Raw genomic sequence first — 24,378 nt, 5'->3', positions numbered from 1 at the left:
TATATATATATATATATAAAAGCTCCCTAAACTACCAGCCGTTTTCATTTTAACCCCCTAATGTTCAGAAAGTGATAAAGTAGCCCCCAACAAAATGACGTCGTTTTTCAGTTTCCGTCCAAACTAACGGTTTTGACTAACGGAGTGGCCAAAATGCAATAGTTTGGTAATTTTGGGGGCTATTTTATCACTTTTGAAACATTATGAGACTAAATTGAAAACGGTTGATAGTTTGAAAGGCTTTTTTATATTTTTCCCAAAAAAAAATAACTGTTTATGTAGCTCAAGTGTTTGATTTTAATTCCCATTCCCAACAGATGGTGACAATGTTTGGCATGTCCGATATCGGGCCGTGGGCATTGACTGATCCGGCAGTGCAAAGCGGCGATGTGGTACTAAGGATGCTAGCCAGGAACTCCATGTCGGAAAAGCTTGCAGAAGACATAGATTCATCGGTACGAGGTATAATAGAAAGTGCCTATGAGATTGCAAAGAACCACATAAGGAACAACCGTGAGGCCATTGATACGCTGGTGGACGTGCTGGTGGAGAAGGAAACCCTCACAGGAGATGAATTCAGGGCAATCCTGTCCGAATTCACCGACATTTCTGCAATTAAGATTGCTTCAATCCCTGTCCGGGAGATGATGGAAGCGTAGGTAAATTCGGTACAAATTGTACAGTAACCCACAATGTATGGTAGATAGATTGCTAGCTAGGTACAAAAGCTTTTATGGTGGTCGGTCGAAGTGTAACTTTTTATTTACTGTAACCCACAATTTTAGCAAAATCCATAAAAGAAAGAAATATCCATCTTTGTTTGAGACTACAAAATATCCAAAGCAAATTCCACAATTTTAGTAGGCTTTGCTTGACTAAAAATTTAGGTCTACCAAGAGCCCAAGTTTTGAGACTACAATTCTTAAAGATAACTCAATCGATTAGGGACTCCGCATTTTTTATCAGAAAAATGCCGACTTTACAGCTACTTTGAAACAAAATATTAGATAAGTTTTGGGACTAAAGAGTTTTCAATCATTCACTCATACATAAATGAAGTATTTTTCAACAACAACCATCTTCAGAGCTGATTTTCCATGGAAAGATTTTGAGGCATAAAGAAGCAACCATCAAAATTAGTCAAAAGAAAGCATAAGATGAAGCCATCAAAATTAGTCCATAATTTGCTTGCTGTATCCTAGCCACCAAAACGACCCTCTAGGCTCTAGAGAAACAGACTGATAAAGGGCCCAGGCCATAATTATCTATAATTGATATCTCTGATGCTTTTAACACGCAATAGATTTTGATAGGTAGTCGTGAAGGACAGTTATTTATTATTAACGAAAGGAAATATAAACTTTTGGATGAGACTCTGAAAACATCTCCATCTAATTTCTGCACTCAGTAAATGCAATTGCTTGTCTCCTTGACATTCAAGGTATCCAGCTAACTGTCAACGACTTGACACTGGAAACTCTTTAAGGTTTCCACACTATTAGGCTTTTTTCAGAAGAATTTCGAAATTGTAACTCTATGATTTGCCTATAAATGCAGCATATTCTCAGAAAGACATGCGTGCATGTGTGCTTGAGAGAGACAGAGAGAGATGAAAGGATCACATTGGATGCTAATTATCTTCTTCATACTACAACTTTTTCAAGCAGCATTTTGTGGAATTCACCAACATAACGTGTCTACATTTGTTCAAAAGGTGCTCAACTAAGACAATAAATCAATCTTCTCAAATGCACTCTCTCGTAACTCATTCTCTGCCGCCACCGGAGGTCATTGTCCTCCGCCGGAGTTCGATCACTGCCACCAGTTTCGCTAGAGGTCGCTGGCAACCTTCACCCATGTTCGTAAGTAGTCGTCGGAGGTCACCGACTGCCGTCGCCTGAAGTTGCCGGCCGCCAACGCGACTGCTGGTGGTTTTGGACGAGCCAAATGCCAAATATTTCTTTCAGCATCATTGAAAATCATTTTCAACAAAAAAAACATTTTACATTGAAATAAACGGAGGGTAAGATTAAAAATGTAAGCTTTATGTCCTCCCTAAATGTCTTGGGACAGATTTCAGACCTTAAAGATAGATTGAACCTGGAATGGCCATCGCTCCTGCTGGAGGATAATTATGAACTATGGAAAGATGAGTGGGAAAACCATGGAAGTTGCTCCCAAGACATACTCCCTCAGCATGCATTTTTTAAGGCAGCACTCGAACTCAAGGAAAAATATAGACTCGAGGATATGCTAGCAGAGAAAGGTTTGTCACTAACTTCTGCTCACTTATATTCAAATTATGGTTGCCTCTATAATCAACAAAGTTGTTAATGCTACTGCAGATATCTATCCATATGGTGAAATCTACAAAGTAGATAGCATTACTGATGCTATTAGAACAGCTACAGGGCACAATCCTCAAATACAGTGCGACTTGTACAAGAAAATACCTCTGCTCTCCCATATTTTCCTGTGCTTTGACTACAATGCAACCAATATCATCGACTGCCCCGTAAAAGAGAGATGCCACCATGATGAAATAATGATTCCTTTCTCTACTTGGTTCTTGAAAGAACAAGCGAGGGAAAGAAAATGGGAGAGGAAAAATACTCCTGTCCCACAGTTTGCAAACTTGGGAAAATAAGAGTGAAGAGAAATTTCCTGGAATGTATTTTCCTCTGTTTGTTTATGTTCATTGTTCTAGTAATTGCAAACCAAAAATATTTTTGGTTGACCAAAAAAATTCTCTTTAATTTTCGTAAAATTGTTTCTCTTTTTCAAAACTGTAAATTATTTTTTGAGCTTGAGCTTCTCTTTCTCGCATACGCTCTCTCACCACTTAATTATGGCATATGCAATTGGATCATATAAGTGTTAGGCGAATGACAATTCTAAACAAACGGGGTTTGTTTTGTGAATAGAAATCAAGATGCTCAATCCGATCCCATATGCAAGATTTTGCACAGATCCCATGTCAATAGTAATAAAAAAATTAAATTAAATTAAACTAAATTAATTTTTTTTTTTAAAAAAAAAAGGAGGGTATGTTAAAATCACTTGCGTCTTCAAGGGGTAGCTCAATCGGTTGTAGACTATGCCTAATGAAGTGGAAGTTACTAGTTCGAATCTTCATTCTCTCTTCCCTTGTGTGGACATGTTAAAAAAAAAAAATTCACTTGCAGTACTGTTATGCTATGAGTCATGTGGCATTCATGCATACAAGACTGCCCCTTTGACAAAGTCATTTCCATTAACTAAAACCTACGAAAATTCCATATACAAGTATGAAATTCTTTTATTTTTCTAGCATTAAACTGCAGAGAGTTATTTTTTTATTTTTTTAATTTTTTTTGGTGCCAAAATGATTAATATTCAACGACAAAGCAACTCATCACAGTGCAAGGACCTGTAAAAGCCTAAATGAGGATCCATAACCATATATCTAAGGCCCAAATGTGCAGCCGATGTTCTTACAATGGGCAGCCAAACCACCAACAAGGCAGCAATCAACAATTGGAATCAGGGCAATTTATAGAAACCAACACGCTGTTAACTGCGCAGCTCATGATTTATGCCTAAAGGAAGTCCATACATAGGAAATCCGTTTATTTTGATGAGCCAACATGTGGAAAAAATCTTAGAGACTGACATTTTCAGAGTCCACTGAGAGCTCAACAAATTCAATTGTAATCACCAAAAGTTAAATCCTCATGTACACAATCTTCACCATGTAAACTGCAATGTTTTAGTGAGCATCCCTAATAATGACCCCTGCTAGGAAACCTCAGAGTAAAGAAAGAAAAAAGAGGAAACTTCAGTTTCGGCCCCTAAACTTTCAATCAATTTGACAAAATTTCTCTCAACTTTTAAATCTCTCACTTTGAACCCTTGAACTTTTAAATTCTATCACTTTGGACCCTCTATTAGTTTTCAACGTTAAACTCAAACAGTTTGACTTTTTATGCCCATTATACCCTCAAGTTAAAACTACACCGTTTTGGACCCCAAACTTCAGCACCCACCTAGCCCAAAACAACACTGTTTTGGGCATTAAAATTTTATATATATATAAAAGCAAAAGAAAAAGCAAAATATTAAAAAAATTGGAAAACTTCAGTTTGGCCCCCTGAACTTTCAGCCGATTTAACAAACATCTCCTGAACTTTCAAATCTCTCACTTTGGACCCCTGAACTTTTCATTTCTATCACTTTGGACCCCTTTGTTAGTTTTCAACGTTAAACTCAAACGGTTTGACTTTCCCATTATACCCTCACGTTAAAACTATACCGTTTTGGGCCCCAAAGTTCAACACCCACCCCTAGCCCAAAACGGCGCGGTGTTGGGCATCTATTTTTTTTTTCTAAAAAAAAACAAAAAGGAAAAAGAAAAAGAAAAGGAAAAATATTTAAAAACAAAAAACAAAAATCGAGGTGGCTCCAGCCACCCCCAAAAAGCCAAAAAAAAATTATGGGAATGGGTTTTGGGCTTTTGGGGGTGGCCCGACCACCCCCAAGGGCATAGGGGTGGTTTCGGCCACCCCACACGGCCGGTTTGGGGGTGGTCAAACCACCCCCAAGGGCCTTGAGGTGGCTAGCCACTTCTTAATTTTTTATAATTTTTTTAAAAAATATATAATATTTTTTTTATTTTTTTTATTAATGGGGCAGATGTTCTATTTATAGCTTCAGTTAAAGATATCCTGACCATTAACTGAATATTCTCTAGTCCAAAATGGATTGGAGTAGATCCTGTTCCAATGGTTTTTGGAGCTTAGGCGAAACTTTTAAATTGGGCTTTATTTTTTAAAATATTTAAATATTAATTAAATAATATTTATTTTAATAATGTTATTATTATTATATTTTTATGTAAAAATCATTATTCTCCTCAAAATACTCTATCTAAATCTTTTGAATAGACTAGCCATTTTTTAATATGCTTCTCTCTGTTTGATAATTTTCGTATATAATATGTACTAAAAAAAATGCCGAAAGTTCTCATCTTTAAGAAAATCTATATTATTGTATCTTATTGGATCTATTTTCTACTAATAAATCCCTTAATTTTACATCAATATTTTTTTTTTTGGCCTGAGTCATAAATATTTGTAACAATAGTATTTTTTTTTTTTTTTTCAAATGATGAAAGGGATAGAGTTAAGATACTATTCAAATATTTGTGCCAAAAGACTTAGATACATCAATAGTATTTTCATTATCTTCTAATTCTTTTTGATGAATTTCTTGTTCATTTACGAGTTTTTCACCTAAATTATCCTCTATATTTTGTTTATTGCTAATAACAAATTTATTTAGAGCTCATCTTTGAGATTCAATCAGCTTTTCTACTTTTCTCTTCTTCTTTTTTAAGTTTTTCATACCCATATACATATTTTTATATTTTTTAGTATAAATGTTTGATTAAAAATATTAACAAATTAAACAAACACGATTTATATATATGTCAAAAAAAAAAAAATAGAACAATAAAACTGAGTTGTTTTATTGTTCTATTTTTTACTGTATAGTTAAGGAAACATGTTGTGTGCCTTATAAGTTGTTGTCGTTCTGCAGCGAAAGTGAGGGCCTCAATATTATAAAAAAATAATAATATTTTTTTAAAGCATGTTAGGGGCTTCGATATTATAAACAAATAATATTATTTTTTTAAAGGAAAATACTAGGCTTACAAACATATTTTACAAAAAAAAAAAAATTTACAAACTAATGTGGCACAATATGATTGGATTTCTCAAAATTTGAATTTATCTCATATCCAATCATGTTGTACCACATTAATTTGTAAAAGTTTTTTTTGTAAAATATGTTTGTAAGCTTAACTTTCATTTTTTTTAAAACATGTTAAGGGTCTTGTGGCCGTTGTGCATGAAGCATGCTAGGCCTCCATATATATATATAAAGCACGTTGAAGGCCTCGAAAAAGCATGTTGAGTTCCTTAAATTTTTATGCAAACTTTTTTGTGGCCTTAAAAATAAATTTGGGCCTTAAAAAAAAATGGGCCTTATGAAATCGGGGCTCTAGGCGCCGGCCTAACTCACCTAGCAGTTGGGCCAGCCCTGATGGAAGGCTTGCTGTAAATTAAATTTGTAAATTAAAATTCTCTGATTTAATAATAATTCAATTGATGAGTTTTATTTAATAAGCTAACCTATTTATAGAAGAGAAATATTTGTAGATAAAGTAAACTTCATCCTTCTTTGGGGAGGGGGATTCGAACTAGTACCCCCATTTCATTAAACATGGTCCCAGTCGATTGAACTACATTTTGGGGACGAAAGTAAACTTGATCCTAATAGTAATAGTAAAGCGAGCAAGATCCCTAGATGGGAAAGCAATGAGGAACAAGTTGTCAGCCAATAATGACACAATGATACAGACATGAGGTTCAGTTGTCAAGTTGTGATGGTCGCATCTCCCATTTGAAGCGCGGGCTTTGGATTTTGAGTGAATTTCTCTTCACAATTTTGTATTCCATCTTTGATAGTGAATTTATTCGTGATTGCCTTCGCTTGTGGATGTACCTCATATTGAGAAGAAAGTAAACATAATCCTATTAGTAATAGTAAATCTAATCGTAATAAGGAAAGAAAAATAATTAAAGCAAATCCAAATAAATGAAATAAAATATTAATCAAATTAAATATGTTGAAAATAAAATCATAATAAAATAAAATTCTAATATAAAATTAACAATCTTTCATTTTGTACTTCCATTGTCTAAGATTGGGTAAAAATTTTGATCAAGCGGTACTGTTATAATATTATTTTTGATATTTTCTATATTTTCGTTTTTACCAAAAGTATATGAAAATATTGTCCTACATCAGAAATGTTTTTTTGATTATGATTTACAGTACTTAACCTAAATTGATTGAATTTTATGTTACTTTTTTTACGATGACATTTGAAAATGTTATATACAAACCTTTATTTCACCTTTTATCTTACTATGTTGACATGAGAATGTGTAGTAGCCATTGTTAACGTTAGCCTTTATCTTGCATTGGGCCCTAAAGATCTTACATAACTGAAAGATTTTTTGGAGATGGGCCTCTGCATTGGGCCATTCTTCGTCCCATCTTTTCCCAACAAGAAAACATTGAATTTCACTTCCAGGTACACATTAATTGTAGTCCAGGTACAAAATAGAAGGTCAACGGAATGTTTTCAGCTCCTCGACTAGTCTCAAAAATGGTAAAAAAGAAAATCTTTCAACCATATTTTCGCCCAACATAACTCTGGAATTGAAGTACTCAGGCAGTACCGATGGAATTAGGATCCCTTCTAATTCATTTGAGTTAGATAATATTCAATTAGTTATAGTGCAATAATATTTTTGTCCTCTCAAAAAGTAAAAAGATAAAAATACCTCTCAAGTATAACTAACAGGATATTCTCCCGTTCAAATGAACTAGAAAAAATCCTGTTATGTACCGATGAGCCCAAGATGTGTGAGCCAACTTCCATAGAGCTTGCAAGAAGCTAAAATTGTAAATGTCAAATGCTAGTCACTCACCTTTGGTAATTTTTTTTTTTTTTGCCTGCACGAGAAAATGGAGAAAATCGGAAATGAATAGGGGAGAGAGGCTCTCCATTTGCTGTTTTTCCTTTTCTTATTCTGGATACTTCAGTTTTTTTTTTTGGCAGAAGAAAAAGAATTGATTACTTGTTTGTATTATATATATATTGACATCTAAGTAAGTTCATATTTATTTGCTTATAACTTGTACACAAACTTCAGTCAACTTACTACAAGAAGACTAAATTTGTTTATTAAACGATTAATATTCAACGACAAAGGAACTCATCATAGTGCAAGGCCTGAGCAAGGACCTGTAAAAGCCTAAATGAGGATCCTAAACCATATTTCTAAGGCCTAAATGTGCAGCCGATGTTCTTACAATGGGCAGCCAAACCACCAAGAAGGTAGTAATCAACAATTGGAATCAGGGCAATTTATAGAAAACAACACTCTGATAACTGCGCAGCTCATGATTTATGCCTAAGTGAAGTTTATACATTGGAAATCCGTTTATTTTGATGAGCCAACATGTGGAAAAAATCTCAAAGACTGACATTTTCAGAGTCCACCGAGAGCTCAACAAATTCAATTGTAATCACCAAAACTTACCTAATAATGACACCTGCTAGGAAACCTCATAGCAAGGAAGAAAAAAAAAAACTATATTATTAGATAACTAAAAGGGATTTCCAAATCCAAAATAAACTTGCATTCAAATAATACTTTATTCATTCCATAAAAACGGAATGAATGATGGGTTCCATGTGTAAACCCCTTCAGGGTGCGTGTAACTTCCCAACAGCTCCCTGTTCTTACTTCTGCCATGAATTTAAAAACAGCTTCTGTTCAGTGTAGAGGGCTACTAACCAGTCTGGCCATCTGTCATTACAATTTGTATTGACATACAGATCATGACTTCAAAATGGGAAACAGGCCTTGATAGCTTCACTTTATTCACTTCGTTCTGTCTGTCCTAAAACCACCAACCAAGGAGTGCTCAAATGATCAAATCGACATGTCACTTGAACTCTTTAGAACCTCAACAAGAGAGGGAAAAAAATCTGTGTACAAGTGTTCTCTCTGAACAATTTGATATTACAACAGGTACTATAATAAATCAATCAAATCCAAGCCCTAAAGGTAAAAAACTGTAAAATAAATAAATAAAATGGGAGCACTGCCGCACTAGTTTAAAGCAAGACGAAAAATATTGTGGTTAAATCTTAAATTACATTCAATACTTATAATGTTACTGGTTGCGGTTGAGCCTGTGTTAGGAAACTACACTTTCCTGATCAAAGTGATCTGGTAATGAATCGAGAAGAAAACTAAAATAGCCCCTAGGACAAAAATTTCATAGGAAGTGGAAGACTTGGAATTGTGAAAGATGAGACATACATTGGCATTACCTTGGAGGACTTATGAACTACCCCAACTAGTTGGATCAAGGGTGATTCGTATGGAGTTGGATTTTATGATAGTGATCCAATGTGCAAGATAACCATTCAAGATTACTGAAGTTATAAGCCAATTCTGACTGCTTCAATCAAAAGTTCAGCAGTTTTGCATTACAAAGATAAGCAGAGCATTCTTACCCACTGAGTGCTTGTAATAAGTAGTATCTCTTATGTCTAATGAATCTATACTTAAGGTGCATCATGGAATTGGCACCTGCTGAACTTCACATAATCTATGAAATGTGATTGCTACCTTTGAAATTTAAACCAAATTTACAAGCACCAGCATCATCTCCTTTGGCAGAAATGAAGATGTGGATACTGGAAATCTGTGTATTACCTAAATGTAAGGTTCAATTAACATTTTACAGTAACCAAATAGACAAAAGTTCATTACATTGATTTATAATTCTTCATCCTTCTAACAAAGAACATGTGTAGAATTAACCACAAGCATTTCAATGGACAGCCAGCAGAAAGTATTTGTTAATGCGTCAAAGCACCCAACAGATAGTGTACATATAAATAGGCACAAAAGGCAAACAATAAGTTATACACAATGTAACAGCAAAACCCCTCACCTTCATCATAATTCCAGAAACTCCAAATCCTAGAGTAGTATGCCAAATATGTGATAGTTTATGCATATATGAGATTAATCACTGAAATGGTGCGGAACCTTGTTTATGTGGCCCAAGTAAGGATTCATAACCATCTCCTGAATTGCCTTGGTGCTGATCTTGTTGCTGATCGGTTTAGTACAACTAGGGTTTCCGTGAAACTAACAACCTGAAAGGAGTTTCCGTATATTCCCAGATCCCTTTGTTGTCGTGTTATTGGGTCAAAAACCACCAGCCATCCATTTTCATTTCTTAGTAGAACCAAACCACCCTCCCGAAGTTCTAACAGATTGCTAAGCTGTGGACGGGGTCCGATTGTGAACAGTTTAGTCCAATTCACTTTCACACCACACTCGTTCATCACCCATATATCATAACATTTACCCTCGCCGCCATGATACACAGAAACCAAAGCTACAGAGTCATTGATAACAGCAATAGCCTCAAAAAGAGAATGTCTTTCAGATAAGGGAGGCAACGGGGTCTCATGGAACACCTCGTTGCTCATATCAAAGGAAAGCAACAGTCGGCTGTCCCTGTTACCACGCTCACAAGCCCACCAATGATGAACCCCATTTGAGTATGAGGGGAAACGAGGGGAACTAACACGATAAGCTGGATTAAGAGACGGATTAATCACTCTCCAAGAATCAGTACTCAGGCTGTACACCTCAACTTCGCATTTCAAAGAACTGAAGTTGAGAATCCTTACCACCTTGTAATCATTAGCCTTGGGATCAAAACCGAAGCCAAAATTGAAAGAAAAGGTAGTGGGCACCTCAGGAGGGCGGTGGATTACAGGAAGCGCCTTCGATTCTCTCGTGGCGGGGTTCCATAACACCAGCCCATTGCTACGGCCACGATCATCATCGTCGTCCCGATCCTCGAACCCACCAAGGAGACAGAGGATTCCATTGCAGGGACCGTAGACTGCAAGATCGTCAATGTCCTGAGGAAAGAATTGTGATATATCAACGTACCTGGACACCTCTAGGGTCTCATAAGCGCGCAGGGAGACCCAGGGGGTTCGGGTAATCTCGTGCTCGCACGTAAGGAAGACCCCGCGGCGGGGATTGTGAGAAGTTGCCCAAGTAAGGTGCTTGTTGATGAAATCAGGGTTTGTGATGAGAGCGTACCAGGATTTACATACACACTTGAATCGCAGTAGCCATTTGACGGGCAACCTTGATAGGATTTCCATTATCACATCTTCTGGGAGGTCCCTGCTCGACATTTTTCCCTTCAGGAGGTCCCTGCTCGACATTTTTCCCTTTCTTTCACACACTCTGCTGAATCAATAGTTTGGGGCTATTCCACTCTTCTTTTCTTTTTTCCTTTTTTCCTTTTTTAGAGCCGTTTTTTACCTTCAGAGCCGTCGGCGACGACTTTTTGATGGAGATGGACTTGACGATTTAGCCTTGGTATCTCTTGTAAACGGTCCAATTTAATTTTTCTCACACACCCAAAATAAAAAAAAATAAAAATAAAAATAAAAAAAGAATTAATTAGGGACCGTTGAAAAAATTGCTAAAAATCTGACTTAATAAAAAAATAAGATAACTAATCAAATGGCAGCGTCTTTAATTCTACAAAGAGAAGCTTCTTCGTCTTCTACCAAAAAAATAGAATAAGCCCGCACGCTAAAAAAAAGAAAAAACTACAGAGTATTTGAGAGAAAATTCTCAAATTTAAAAATAATTCAATTAATTTAGTTTTACATAATAAACTAGCCTATTTATATAAGAAAAATACTTGTAAAGAAAATAAACATAATCTTAATAGTAATAGTAAACCTAATCTTAATAAGGAAAAAAAATAATTAAAACAAATCTAATCTTAATAAAGAAAGGTTTGGAGAAAGTTTTGTTGGAGTTGGGCCTTTGCATTGGGCCATTGTTCGCCCCATCTTTTCCCAACAAGAAAACATTGAATTTCCTTTCCATTGGTTACACATTAATTGTAGTCCAGGTACAAAATAGAAGGTCAACGGAATTTTTTTTTCAACTCCTCGACTAGTCTCAAAAATGATTAAAAAAAAATCTTCCAACCATATTTACGACCAACATAACTCTGGCATTGAAGTACTCGGGCACCGTCGCCGACGAACCCCGGACGTGTGAGCCGACTTCCATAGAGCCTGCAAGAAGCTAAAATTGTAAATGTCAAATGCTAGCCACTCACCTTTGGTAATTTTCTTTTTTCCTGCACGAGGAAAGGGAGAAAATCAGAAATGAATAGGAGAGGGAGGCTCTCCATTTGTTGTATTTCCTTTTCTTTTACTTGATACTTCGATTTTTTTTTTTTTTTTTTTTTTGGCAGAAGAAAAAGAATTGATTACTTGGTCAGTTGTTTGCATTTAAAATAAAAAATAAAAAATTGACATCTAAGTAAGTTCATATTTATTTGCTCAACTTGTACACAAACTTCTGTCAACTTACAACAAGAAGAATAAATTTAGCCGTTGCGATTTGTTTATATATATATATATAAATTTAGTCATGTGTTTAGGCAACATGCATAGGCATAGCCAAGATGTAATTTGTGTGAAAAAAGTATTGTAAGAAGACTGAATAAGTGAATTGAAAAAAGAAGCTTAGGTAGAGAGTCAGGAAAATCAAAATTGTGAATTGTGATAAACCACCCATTAGGCTTTATTCCCCAATTTTGGGCTGACACTACAGCCCTCTGCTTGGCATCAAAACCCAACAATCAACAGTGTCAGAGCAAAGGGTAAGACTTAGAAGTTAATTACTGCTAAAAACAGTATCAGCAGGCAATATTTGGAATAACTGGCTAAAAAACCTTATAGTCAAGGAACTCTGGGTATTAGATTATGAAAAGTAGTTTTCAAAATATGAACAATGAACCTCAATCTCAATGAGCTCAAGTTCAAATGGTACCTTCTTGAAGATTTCATAAGAAACATAATGAATGGTCTGACTGTAGATTTCATACCTAATGGGTGGTTGTATAACTCACTAAGAAAAGAAGAGCTTGTTCTTAGTTATGGTGTGAGTACAAAACGAGTTTATGAGAAAAGCTAGGGGTCAATATTTTTCTAATAACCATTAAATTTGTGGACTTATATGGACTCTACGTAAGTCAACGGTAGACCCCACAAATCTAATAATTGATCTATTCAATTTGTAGGAGAATATAAGCCAAATATAAAAAACTTATTGACCCCTAGCATTTCTCAATCATCAAAGTTATAAACCCAAATTCTGAAGGTCCTCTAACTCACCGTTGTACAGGGGAACCATATAGACCGGAAAGATTCAATAAAAAGCAAGAGGAAATTATATGCTTAAAAAGTCAAAACACTGGGAAGACTTTTTACATGATTCATATTCCCTATGTTTCCAAGCACTCAACAGATAGCCAACATTATCAACTAGATAGGGAGAAAAGGCTAGTATTATAAGTATAAAAAAGTAACAGGAAAACCCCTCACCTTCAGGCTTCATCGTAATTCCAAAAGTAATATGCCAAATATGTGAAGATGAATTGGAAGCCCAATCACCGAAATGGTCTAGAATCTTGCTATGAATTGTGTTGTTGCTCAATCAAATTCCCCCATCCATTTAGCAAAACTAGGGACTCTTTGTAACTCAGAAGTAGAGTGCATGAAGAAGCCCCATATATTTTAGTATCCCACAGTTTTCGTCTTCTTGGGTCATACAGTATCAAGGCTCCATTTTCAGTGCCTTTAGTGCCTAGAACTACCATACCATCCGTCCGAAGCTCTACCAGATCCCAAGTATGTGGCGGAAGGAGTCCGATTGTAGATAGTTTGATCCAAGTCTCAAACAACACCCATATCTCATACCATTCTTCCAACCCACTGCCGCATTGTAGAACCACAGCTACATGGTTAGTGAGAACAGAAACATCCCCAAGACCATATGCTTCAATTGGGGGAGACGGTACCTCTTGGAACATCTCATTGCCCATATCAAAGGAAAGCAAGATTTGGTGGTTCATGTTACCCTTCTCGTGAGCCCACCAATGGTGAACTCCATTTAGGTAGGAAGGATAACGAGGTGAATGAATCTCATAAGATGGGTTAGGGGATGAATCAATCACTCTCCAAGAATCAGCCCTAAGGCTGTACACAGCAACTTCGCATTGAGAATTGAAGGTCAGAATCCTAACCACCTTGTAATCGTTAGTCTTTGGATCAAAACCCAGGCCAAAATCATAAACGGGGTCTGTTACATCCGGCGGGGGTTGGATTTGGGGGAGCGTCTTTGATTCTCTTGTCGCAGGGTTCCATAACACAATCTGATCATAATCGTCCGACAGTGTCAGTTCAGTATCCTCCAACAGAGTAGCAGCAAAACAAAATATTCCATTGCAGGGACCCGAGACTAGTAACTTGTAAACGTCATCCTGAAACAATTGTGAGAGATCTATATCCCCGAACAGCTCTACGGTTTCATCGTACTGATCTAGGATTTCATTAGAGAGCCAGGAGAACCCCATCTCATACCGGCGCTTAAGCACGGCGTGGGGATGGTGAGAAGTGGCCCAAGTGAAGTGCTTGGTGATGAAATGAGGGTTTGTGATGAGTGCATACCAGGATTTACATACGCACTTGAATCGCAGCAGGCATTTGACCTGAAGCTTTGATAGGATTTCGATTATCACATCTTCTGGGAGGTCCCTGTTCCGCGTGTTTGCACTTTTCTTCTTTCTCCCTCGCCGCCCTTTCCTTCCCCTCCTCCTGCTCGACATTTTTGCTTTACTTTCTTCCACCAACAACAACCACAATGAGTAATTTTATACACCATCGTGGTATTTTTTTTAAATTAAAAAAAAAAAAAAAAAAAAATCGTTATTTTTATGTACCGAATGTCACGGCCTTGTTTGTTTTGCCCATCCCATTCCACCGTACTATTCGCTTCTTGTTTGTTTGTTTTTTTTTTAAAAAAAATATTTTTATTTTTATATCAAATCATTTATTTATATATTATATTATTATTTTTTTATTATTATTTAAATAAAAAAATCATTATAAAATAAATTTTTTTATTTTTTAATACTACATGTTTTTTTTTTCATTTTCACATATCAATTATTATTATATTTTTAAAGATGAATAATGCCGTGGGGTGTTGTTGTTTAACAAACCACCCCTCCCCATCGGCGACTGTTGTGAAATTACTAGGTTGACTTCTTTTTCTTTTTCTTTGTCTTTTTCTTTTTTAACTAGTGATCAAGTGAGAGCAAAAGTTAGGTCTTATTTATGATTTTTTTTTTTCTGCGAGCAACATGATGTTTATCATATTGTGTTGATTGTTGATACAATTGTTTTGTTTTGTTTTTTTCCTTTTCTTTTATTCAATTTTTTTGGCAAAAAAGAAAAGAATCGATTACTTGTTTGGTGATTTATCAAAAAAAAAAATAACAATTAACACCCAAGTAAGTTCGTATTAAAAAATGATATTTTTATGAAGAAAAATATCATTTTGTATTTTTTAAAAAATACCAAACAAAAGAAGGACCAAAAATAGATATTATTCATTCACACATTTTTTTCATTTGCTATTTAGTTTTTTTTTTTTTTAAAAAAAAAAAAAAAAAAAAAAAAAAAAGGCAAAAGTCGGACTTAAGTTGAGCCTCTAAGTTAGGTACCTATAATCCCTCTTACTTTAATATGTTAGAGTACTTAGCGGCAATTTTTTTTAGAGTTTTGTTAAATGTAACAAATTAAACTATTTTTTGCTTTTATATTCAAATAAGCTCCATAATAGCATTTTCAATGGGTAGTTTAATCGGTCGGAGGTCAATAATTCAAAATTTCAAATCCCACTCCCCATTTTTCCTCGCTTTGTGCAGACATATCAAAAAAATATAAAAAATAAAAACTCCACAATAGTTTTCCTTATCATTTTCTTATACCATTTAAATATTCTTTAAAATGGTTCAATGGCTAAAAGAAATCTCCAAGTGATTAGGTACAAAGTAGGGCATGAGTTCGAATCCCGCAATAAAAATCTTAAGGCATAAATAATGTAAACCACCTTGATTCTTGTTAATGCCACTATATTCTTTAAATTAAATGATAGGAAAAGAGAAACAATTTAAACATTGTACATGGATAGAGAATAAGATTTAGAGAAGGTACAACTAGTGCTCTTATATGCATTTAGCCTTTCAAAATATTATGAATCGTTTAAGAGTGCTTTTTTAAAAATTGCATTTTGAAAATGTAGAAAATTTTGCGTTTTCAAATTGCAGAAAATGGGATGCGTTTTTAAAAACATATAATTTTTAATGGTAAACTGCATTTAAAAAATAACATTTGCAATTCACACATTTTAAAATATATATTCAGACGTTTTGAAATCGCAAACCCAAAAGAACTCTAGGTGAAAATTTTGTTAACAAATGATACTAGGGTTTTATGTAGTTCTTTGCCCAAATTCTCTCCAAAGAATTTAGACAAAGAACGAGAAAAGGGGCGCAGGTTTCGAGGTGCCCAAATAGGCCCCCGAGGATCCAGGATCCTGAAATTAAGAAAATATAATTTCTTTAAAATTGTAGAGGATCTTAATCCAAAGGTTCGAGGACCCAAAAATTCTAGAGCAATCTAATTGCACATGAGAAATGCTAAGAGTACTAATTTTTTTACTAACATATGGGTACTAACATAATGTGAAGCTTATTCATTGGAGATTATCAAAACAATAAATAAATATAAAAAAAAAATGCTACGAATACCAATGAATAAGCTCTACATTATGTTAGTACATATCTGTTAGTAAAAGAGTTAGTACCCCTAGCATTTCTCATTGCATATTGTAAAAGCATTGTACGGGTCAATAACTTGGTCTTCAAAAGGATATTAAGAAAACGGGTCATTAAATAAAGAGAATACCATAAACATGAAAGTTAAATCTTAAATTACATAAAATAACACTTATCAAACATTCAAAGCGATCTCCTGATGACTTGAGAAAGCACAAAAACAAGCCGTTATCACAACAATTTCAGGCTTGAAATCACAAAACATGACATATTCATTGGAATTACCATGAGTAGTTGGATCAACGGTGGTGTTAAGCTGCATTTGACAATACTGATACTATCAAGGCCCTCTAACTTGCAAGGTGAAGCCTCAAATCACCAATATTGTAAAACCTAAATTCTGAAGGCTTGAATCTTGTTATGAACTGTCTTGATGCTCAAGCACATCCCTTGATCCATTTAGGAAAACAATGGACTCTGTGTAACTAACAAGTTGAGAGCATGATCCAGCATCATTTATTCGAAGATCCCTCACTTCTTGTGTTCTTGGGTCATACAATTCCAAGTCTCCTACATTTGGATCGCTTAGAACCACCGAGCCATCCTCCCGAAGCTGGCATCAGATCCCAAAGATAGGGTGGAATGCGTCCGATTGTTAATAGTTTGGTCCAAGTCCTTTCAACACCAGACTCATTCAATACCCATATATCAAACGAATAATCCAACTCACCCTCACATCGCAAAATCAAAGCTACAGAGTCATTGACAACAGCAATATCCAACTCACCCTCAAATAAAGATAGTTCAATTTGGGGAAGCAATACCTTTTGGAACACCTCATTGCTCATATCAAAGGAAAGCAAGAATGGCTGAGAAATCGTACCCCTATCAAAAGCCCACCAATGAAAAGCTCCATTTAGGTATGAAGGAAAACGAGGTGACTGAATCGAATAAGATCGGTTAGGGGGCGAATCAATCGCTCTCCAAGAATCAGCACTAAGGCTGTACACCGCAACTTCGTATTGATAATTGTCGTGCAGAATCCTAACCACCTAGTAATCATTACTCTTTGAATCAAAACCGAAGCCAAAATGAGAAAAAAAGCCCGGCAAATCCGTTGGGCGGTGGATTGGAGGGAGCATCTTTGATTCTCTTGTCGCAGGGTTCCATAACACAAGCTATTCATAACGGCGGGCGAACATTTCCACATCCTTCCGCAGAGTAGTACCAAGGCAAATTATTCCATTGTAGGCACCGAAGACTTGTACCTCGCCAACCTGATGCTGAAACAATTGTAATAGATCTACATCCCCGGACAGCTCTAGGGTTCCATTAGAGAGCGTGGAGACACGTGGGTTCCCCCACTCATCCCAATGCCTAAGGATGGCCCTACGATGGGGATTGTGAGAATTGGCCCAAGTGACGTGCTTGGTGATGAAATTAGGGTATGTGATCAGAGAGCACCAGGATTTACTTACGCACTTGAATCGCCCCAGAGATTTAACGGGCAGCTTTGATAGGATTTCCGTTAGCAAATCTTCTGGAAGCTCCCTGCTCGACATTTTTGCTTACCTTCCTTTCACCCTTCAACCTACTCGACGGCGAAAGCTTGACAAGTCGAAGGAAAATGTCGCGGGGCGAAAAGCGCGAAAAGTGAGTCTTCTTTCTTAAGTGTGTTTGGCAAACGAGTGGGCAGACGGGACCCAAAGACCCAAAAAATTTATGTCAAAATAAATCTCAATATTCTTATTTTTTACATCACATCATTCTCGTTTTATTACTATTCAAATAAAAAATTACTACAAAATAAATTTTTTTCACTTTTTTATACAAAATATTTTTACTTTTTTTCTTCACATCAATCAAATCTGCAAGGCTCACTTCCTTTTTCAAGCCCTTTGCCAAACACACCTCAATGGCCAACTCACTCATTTTGTGTGTAAATTGTCTATAGATAAGGCCAAACATGAAACAACCTGCCAATCCGACACAAACACGACACGAAGTTACTGGATTTGAGTTTACATTAAACGGGTTTAGGTCATAAACGGGGTTAGAACCCATTTATGACCTGTTTATTTTTGTTTCTGGCCGGTCAACCCACTTGATCTGCGGGTGACCTACCAACCCGTTAAAAAAAAAAAACCTAAACCTAAAAGTCTCACACTGCCTCCTTCCTTTCTCTCTCATTTTCTTTCTTTCTCCTTCCTTTCTCCCTCTCTTCTCTTCAACGCCCAGATCTGACAATCAGAAACCCTAGGCCCTCACCCTCTTCTTAGAGCTCTCGAAGGTACTAGCCCTATTCTTTCCTCCTCTTAATTTCTTCTGGCATCTTTAGTTTCTTGGTTTTATTGGTTCTGATGAGAGCGTCTTGGTTTGCGATTTGCATAAACTTTGTGTTTTGTGCTTTCGATCTGAAGAGATATGGCTCATACGAAGTAGACTGCTCGCAAATCGACTGGTGGAAAGGCTCCAAGGAAGCAGTGAATCTGTGTATATTTGTTTCTTGTGAATCATTAAATCTGTGTATAAATTAATAGATTGTGAATCTATGATTTTGTTGGATTTCTCCTTTAATCCGTGTATAATTTGTCGATTTTCCTATGAGAAGAAGGTTTTTGCTCTTTAAATGGGTAAATGGACTAAATGGGTTGTGTCAACCCGTTTAAACCGTTATTTTTAACGAGTCGTGTCGGGTTGACATGATCCGACACGACCCGCTAAAAAATAATTGGTTGACACGGTAACCTACTAATTTAATTATGCCATGTTTGGGTTTGGAGTTTCCACCTGTTTATTAAACGAGTCGTGTACGAGTTGAGGCTAAATGGGTGGCAGGTCATAACAAGTCGCAAATGGGTTGACACAGTAACCCGTTTTACCAAGTCTAGATAAGGGTCCCTTGATTCTAAAATTACGTGGATCGATGCCTTTTATTTTTATTTTATGGAATGACTTGAAAATATTATTTATTAAAAATGTGGCATGGAGGCAACAAAAATAAATGTTCCTCTCAAAAAAAAATTTCATTCACTTTGAAAGAGATACTTCTAACCTTCTTCCTAAAACCAAAAGACAACTTTTGAACTCAAAGTTTTGGGTTAAATCTTTTTTTGCCCATAATGGTTTAAAAACTTTATTTTTTGTTCCTTAAGTTTTAGTTTTTAATGTCTAACTTTCGGCCAAAATTTTATGAAAATTCACGTCAACGCTTCTAAAAACTCGACACGTGTTCATATACCTAATTAAAAATAAAAAATATTTTTTTTTAAAAAAAAAAAACTAAACTCATTAAAAGCATTAAAAAATTAAACTAAATTATTATTTAAAAAAAAATGAAAAAGGGGTGGCTGGCCACGCCCAATTTGCCCTAAGGGGTGGTCGGCCACCCCTACCGGCTTGACCACCCCCAAATTTGCAAAATGGGGGTGGTCGAAACCACCCCCAAGGCTGTTGGGGGTGGCTCGACCACCCCTATTTAGCCTGGGGTGGCCGAACCACATTGGCCAATGGAAAAAAAAAAAAAAAAAAAAAAAAATTAAGATTGGCCCTTGGGGATGGTTTGGCCACCCCAAGCCGAACGGGGTTGGCTGAGCCACCCCCAACAGCCTTAGGGTGATTTCGGTCATCCCATTTTGCAACTTAGGGATGATGAGAACTCTTTGGGGTGATTCGACCACCTCCAAACCAGCCAGAGGTGGCCACCCTTTAAGGCAAAATGATAATCGTTCAACAGTTCAATTTCAAAATCCTTCAACAGAGTAGCAGCAAAACAAAATATTCCATTGCACTGACCCAAGGCTAGAACCTTATCAACGACAGCCTGAAACAATTGTGCGAGATCTATATTCCCATACAGCTCTAAGAGTTTTTAGAGAGCTAGGAGAACCCCATCCCATACCAGCGCTTAAGCATGGCGTGGGGATGGTGAGAAGTGGCCCAAGTGAAGTGCTTGGCGATGAAATGAGGGTTTGTGATGAGTGCATACCAGGATTTACATATGCGCTTGAATCGCAGCAAGCATTTGATAGGATTTATGGAAGGTTTGGCGTAATTTTTTTTATGAATTTTATACACTATTTTTTTTTAACTTTTAAAGTTGATGTAGCACGTCCTTTCTTTTACTGGATACTAGTTCAATTTTTTTTGGCAAAAAAAGAAAAGAATCGATTACTTGTTTGTATTTATTTGCTTAGTTTGTGCACGCTGCTCGACACCAAAACCCAACAATCAACATGGTCAAAATCTCAGATACTAATTTACAGATCCAATAAATTTTAATTCCCAATATTGTAAATCTCAAGGCCCTCCATGAAAATGAATTGGAAGCCCAATCACCGAAATGGTCTGAAATCTTGTTAAGAACTGTCTTGATGCTCATGCACATCCCCCGGATCCATTTAGGAAAACAATGGACTCTGTGTAACTAATAAGTTGAGAGCATGATCTAGAATCATTTATTCGAAGATCCCTCATTTGTTGTGTTCTTGGGCCATACAATGCAAAGCCTCCTACATTTGGATCGCTTAGAAGTACCGAACCATCCTCCCGAAGCTGTATCAGATCCCAGCGATATGGTGGAATGGGTTCGATTGTTAATAGTTTGGTCCAAGTCCTTTCAACACAAGACTCATTCAACGCCCATATATCAAACGAATAATCCAATTCACCCTCACATCGCAAAATCAAAGCTACAGAGTCATTGACAACAGCAATACCCTCAAATAAAGATGCTTCAAGTGGGAGAAGCAATACCTTTTGGAACACCTCATTGCTCATATCAAAGGAAACCAAGAATGGCTGAGAAATCTCACCCATATCAAAAGCCCACCAATAAAAAGCTCCATTTAGGTATGAAGGAAAACTAGATGAATTAATCGAATAAGATGGGTGAGGGGTCGAATCAATCGCTCTCCAAGAATCAGCACTAAGGCTGTACACCGCAACTTCGGATTGAGAATTGTCGTGCAGAATCCTAACCACCTTGTAATCATTAGTCTTTGAATCAAAACCGAAGCCAAAATTAGAAAAATAGCCTGGCAAATCCCATGGGCGGTGGATTGGAGGGAGCATCTTTGATTCTCTTGTCGCAGGGTTCCATAACACTAGATGTTCATAACCGCTGATCCATTTCCCATCCTCCCGCAGAGTAGCAGAAAGGCAAATTATTCCATTGCAGGCACCGACGACTACAACCTCGCCAACCTGATGCTGAAACAATTGTAATAGATCTACATCCCCGGACAGCTGTAGGGTTTCATTAAAGAGTGTGGAGACACGTGGGTTCCCACACGCATTCCAATGGCTAAGGATGGCCATACGATGGGGATTGTGAGAATTGGCCCAAGTGACGTGCTTGGTGATGAAATTAGGGTTTGTGATCAGAGCGTACCAGGATTTACTTACGCACTTGAATCGTCCCAGACATTTGACGGGTAGCTTTGATAGGATTTCAGTCAGCAAATCTTCTGGAAGCTCCCTGCTCGACATTTTTGCTTTCCTTCCTTGCACCCTTCAACCTACTCGACTGCGAAAGCTTGAGAAGTCTAAGGAAAATGTCGCGGGGGGCAAAAGCGCGAAAAGTGAGTCTTGTTTCTTACCAGAGCCAAGTGACTCATTCTCTGTGTAAATTGTCTATGGATAAGGGTCCGTGGAGGGGGTGAAGACTGAAGAGGCGGTTACAACCGTAACCGATGATTTCTAAAATTTGCTAGCAATCTTCTCTAACCGATTACGATTAGTGATTAATACTGCTAACCACTTTTTAAAGAAAAGTTTATAAAACAAAATTAAAAAATTCTTTAAAAAAAACAAAAACAGATTATATGGATAAATATAAAATTGATCTATGTGGTTAGCCTAAATTACAAATCACGCCAAAATAACAATTTACTTCCTAAAATCAATTTCAGTTAAGTAACTTAACAAAATTCATTACTTTATCACGTCATTCTACTACAGTAAATTAGCTTAATTTCTTATATCTTTGGAATTTTACTTGTAAGCCTCACTCATTTTCATTTTTCTCGCCACGATTTGGAAGCATTTTACGAGAATTTAACAATCACATTTTGTGAAGTGCCCGAGGAATATGAAGATGATGGAGGTTACACATGGGGTAAAATTTTGGTGATATAAAAGATTAGGTTAATTTACTGAAACAGAATGGCGTGGAGTGGGGGTTAATGTGTAATCTTAGCTAGCGTCGTAAAATGATGTGAAAAATCTTAATTGTTATTTTTGAAAGTTAGAAATTAATAATAACAAGCATCGCGTTTTTATTGGGTATGACATGGTAAAGTGACAGATTTTGTTAATTACTTAACGAAAATTGATTTCATGAAGTAAATTGTTATTTTCACATATCTTGAGGATCTATAAATTTTTTTTTATATCACAGTGAGTGATTTGTAATTTAAGCCAATTATACAGGCCAATTTTACATTTATCCCATATACATATAATATATATTATATAATATACATAAAGGCGGTTTGTGGTTTTTTCAAACTTATAACCGCTAATCGTAACCGTCTAAGCACTAACCGCCTTTAAAAGCGGTTAGTGTGGTTAGAGGTTAGACCTCCTTTTCATCCCTAGACTCCCTGATTCTAAAATTAGGCTTTTTTTTTTTGGTAGGGAATGACTTGGAAAATATTATTTATTCAAAATGTGGCATGTCATGGAGGCAACAAAAAAAATGTTCATCTCAAAAAGTTTTTTTTTGGGGGGAAAATATAAAAAAGCTTCACAAACTAACAGTCGTTTGTGATAGAACCCCACAATATTCAAAAGGCACTAAACTAGCCAATCAAACCACCAAAGTGTGTCAAAAAGGCCACATATATTTTTTATATTCTTATAATACCCATATTCTTTTAAAAACTAAATAAACAAAATTAATTAAAAAAAAACTATTTAAAAAAAAAAAACCAAGGGCCAAATAAATACAACATTTTTTTTTGGAATAAATAAAAAATTAGTCATTGTAATTAGCTTAAATTACAAATCGTTCGTGAGGTATAAAAAATATGGATAAATGCAAAATCAAAACCTGTGGTTGGCTCAACTAGCAGCCACCCCTTTCCTTTTAAAAAATAAAAAATAAAAAATATTTTTTTAGTTTTTTATTAATTTTTTATTTTAGTTTTTCAAAGAATAAGGGTATTATAGGAATATAAAAAAGATGTGACATTTTTAACACATTTTATTAGTTTGATAGGCTACTCTATTACCTTTTGACACGTGTTAGTTTAGGGAGTTTTTTTTTAAAAAAAAAAAAAAAAAAAAAAAAAAAAAAAACTTTGAAAGGGACACTTATAGTCTTCTTTTTTTAAAATCAAAAGACAACTTTTAAGCTTAGAGTTTTTATTTTTTATTTTTTTAATAACAACATATAGCATAAGAACTCAATTTTTATTGGTAATATGCTACATTTTTAATAGGTAGTATTTTTCAATCCGTTTGCTGCAAGAAACAGACTAAATTCACATAATTTTAGAATAATTGGAGAGGATCCTAACATGATAAATAATGAAATCGAGATTTCTTATAATTCTTTATTTAAATTCTCTTTAAAAAAAATTAAAACAGAAGGGGTGCAAGTGTCGGGGTGTCCAAATAGGACTCCGAGGGTGACAAGCCCACTTACTAGGATATCTCAATACCCACAACTCCCGTTCTGTGCTCAAATTTTTTGAAATTCGGGCAAAAAAAAATTGTCTAAAGAGATCTACATCCTCTGGGAAATGACCCCATAAATCATTGTCCCCATAACTACAAAAAGTAACATAATGTCATCAGCCTTTGCATTTGGCCATTGTGCATCCCATCTGTTGCCAAAAAGAAAACGTAACCATTGAATTTCACTTCCATTGGTTAGAGACATCCATTGTACTCGAGGTACAAAATAGAAGGTCAAGTGACCCATATAATTCACGCAATGGAATGTTTTCAACTCCTTTACTAGTCTCAAGAATGGTAACAAAGAATATCTTCCAA

General features: G+C 35.9%; 5 protein-coding genes across 5 annotated transcripts in view; 2 read left to right on the top strand and 3 right to left on the bottom strand.

Annotated features, from left to right (window-relative positions):
- Positions 1 to 659, top strand: part of LOC132182891 (ATP-dependent zinc metalloprotease FTSH 6, chloroplastic) — a 3,851-nt gene extending 3,192 nt beyond the window's left edge. The window contains exon 5 of the mRNA XM_059596258.1: positions 318 to 659. Coding sequence (XP_059452241.1) covers positions 318 to 659 — 342 coding nt within the window. The remainder of the gene's footprint in view (positions 1 to 317) is intronic.
- A 1,090-nt stretch (positions 660 to 1,749) lies between these two features.
- LOC132183245 (extracellular ribonuclease LE-like) lies at positions 1,750 to 2,710 on the top strand. Its single transcript, XM_059596648.1, has 2 exons — positions 1,750 to 2,266; positions 2,346 to 2,710. Exons 1-2 carry the CDS (start codon positions 2,047 to 2,049, stop codon positions 2,645 to 2,647), a joined length of 522 nt encoding a protein of 173 aa, XP_059452631.1. The 5' UTR covers positions 1,750 to 2,046; the 3' UTR covers positions 2,648 to 2,710.
- Positions 2,711 to 7,955: 5,245 nt separating this feature from the next.
- LOC132181106 (F-box/kelch-repeat protein At3g23880-like) lies at positions 7,956 to 10,976 on the bottom strand. Its single transcript, XM_059594176.1, has one exon. It carries the CDS (start codon positions 10,886 to 10,888, stop codon positions 9,710 to 9,712), a length of 1,179 nt encoding a protein of 392 aa, XP_059450159.1. The 5' UTR covers positions 10,889 to 10,976; the 3' UTR covers positions 7,956 to 9,709.
- A 514-nt stretch (positions 10,977 to 11,490) lies between these two features.
- Positions 11,491 to 18,051, bottom strand: LOC132182164 (F-box/kelch-repeat protein At3g06240-like). The gene is made up of 5 exons (XM_059595355.1): positions 17,557 to 18,051; positions 17,079 to 17,379; positions 16,804 to 16,990; positions 13,079 to 14,375; positions 11,491 to 11,826 (listed from the first exon to the last, which is right to left on the bottom strand). The coding sequence occupies exons 1-4, from the start codon at positions 17,937 to 17,939 to the stop codon at positions 13,168 to 13,170; spliced, it is 2,079 nt and encodes a 692-aa protein (XP_059451338.1). The 5' UTR covers positions 17,940 to 18,051; the 3' UTR covers positions 11,491 to 11,826; positions 13,079 to 13,167.
- Positions 18,052 to 20,686: 2,635 nt separating this feature from the next.
- On the bottom strand, positions 20,687 to 21,923 carry LOC132183188 (F-box/kelch-repeat protein At3g06240-like). The gene has a single exon (XM_059596594.1). It carries the CDS (start codon positions 21,865 to 21,867, stop codon positions 20,755 to 20,757), a length of 1,113 nt encoding a protein of 370 aa, XP_059452577.1. The 5' UTR covers positions 21,868 to 21,923; the 3' UTR covers positions 20,687 to 20,754.
- Positions 21,924 to 24,378: the final 2,455 nt, after the last annotated feature.

The sequence above is a fragment of the Corylus avellana genome, chromosome ca5, assembly GCF_901000735.1.
Source record: "Corylus avellana chromosome ca5, CavTom2PMs-1.0".
Lineage (NCBI taxonomy): Eukaryota > Viridiplantae > Streptophyta > Magnoliopsida > Fagales > Betulaceae > Corylus > Corylus avellana.
The sequence above is the reverse complement of the archived record's forward strand: the minus strand, read 5'-3'. Positions and strand labels throughout refer to the sequence as shown.

What these genes read in the sequence shown, in the direction of transcription:
- LOC132183245 (XM_059596648.1), top strand. Translation starts at nt 2,047, where the DNA reads ATGTCCTCCCTAAATGTCTTGGGACAGATTTCAGACCTTAAAGATAGA. An exon ending in GGATATGCTAGCAGAGAAAG is followed by an intron (nt 2,267 to 2,345) that starts GTTTGTCACTAA and finishes ATGCTACTGCAG; the next exon opens with ATATCTATCCATATGGTGAA.
- LOC132181106 (XM_059594176.1), bottom strand. Translation starts at nt 10,888, where the DNA reads ATGTCGAGCAGGGACCTCCTGAAGGGAAAAATGTCGAGCAGGGACCTC.
- LOC132182164 (XM_059595355.1), bottom strand. Translation starts at nt 17,939, where the DNA reads ATGTCGAGCAGGGAGCTTCCAGAAGATTTGCTAACGGAAATCCTATCA. An exon ending in ATTATTCGTTTGATATATGG is followed by an intron (nt 16,991 to 17,078) that starts GTATTGAATGAG and finishes ATCTGATGCCAG; the next exon opens with CTTCGGGAGGATGGCTCGGT. An exon ending in TGTGCTTGAGCATCAAGACA is followed by an intron (nt 14,376 to 16,803) that starts GTTCATAACAAG and finishes TGTTGGTGGAAG; the next exon opens with AAAGTAAAGCAAAAATGTCG.
- LOC132183188 (XM_059596594.1), bottom strand. Translation starts at nt 21,867, where the DNA reads ATGTCGAGCAGGGAGCTTCCAGAAGATTTGCTGACTGAAATCCTATCA.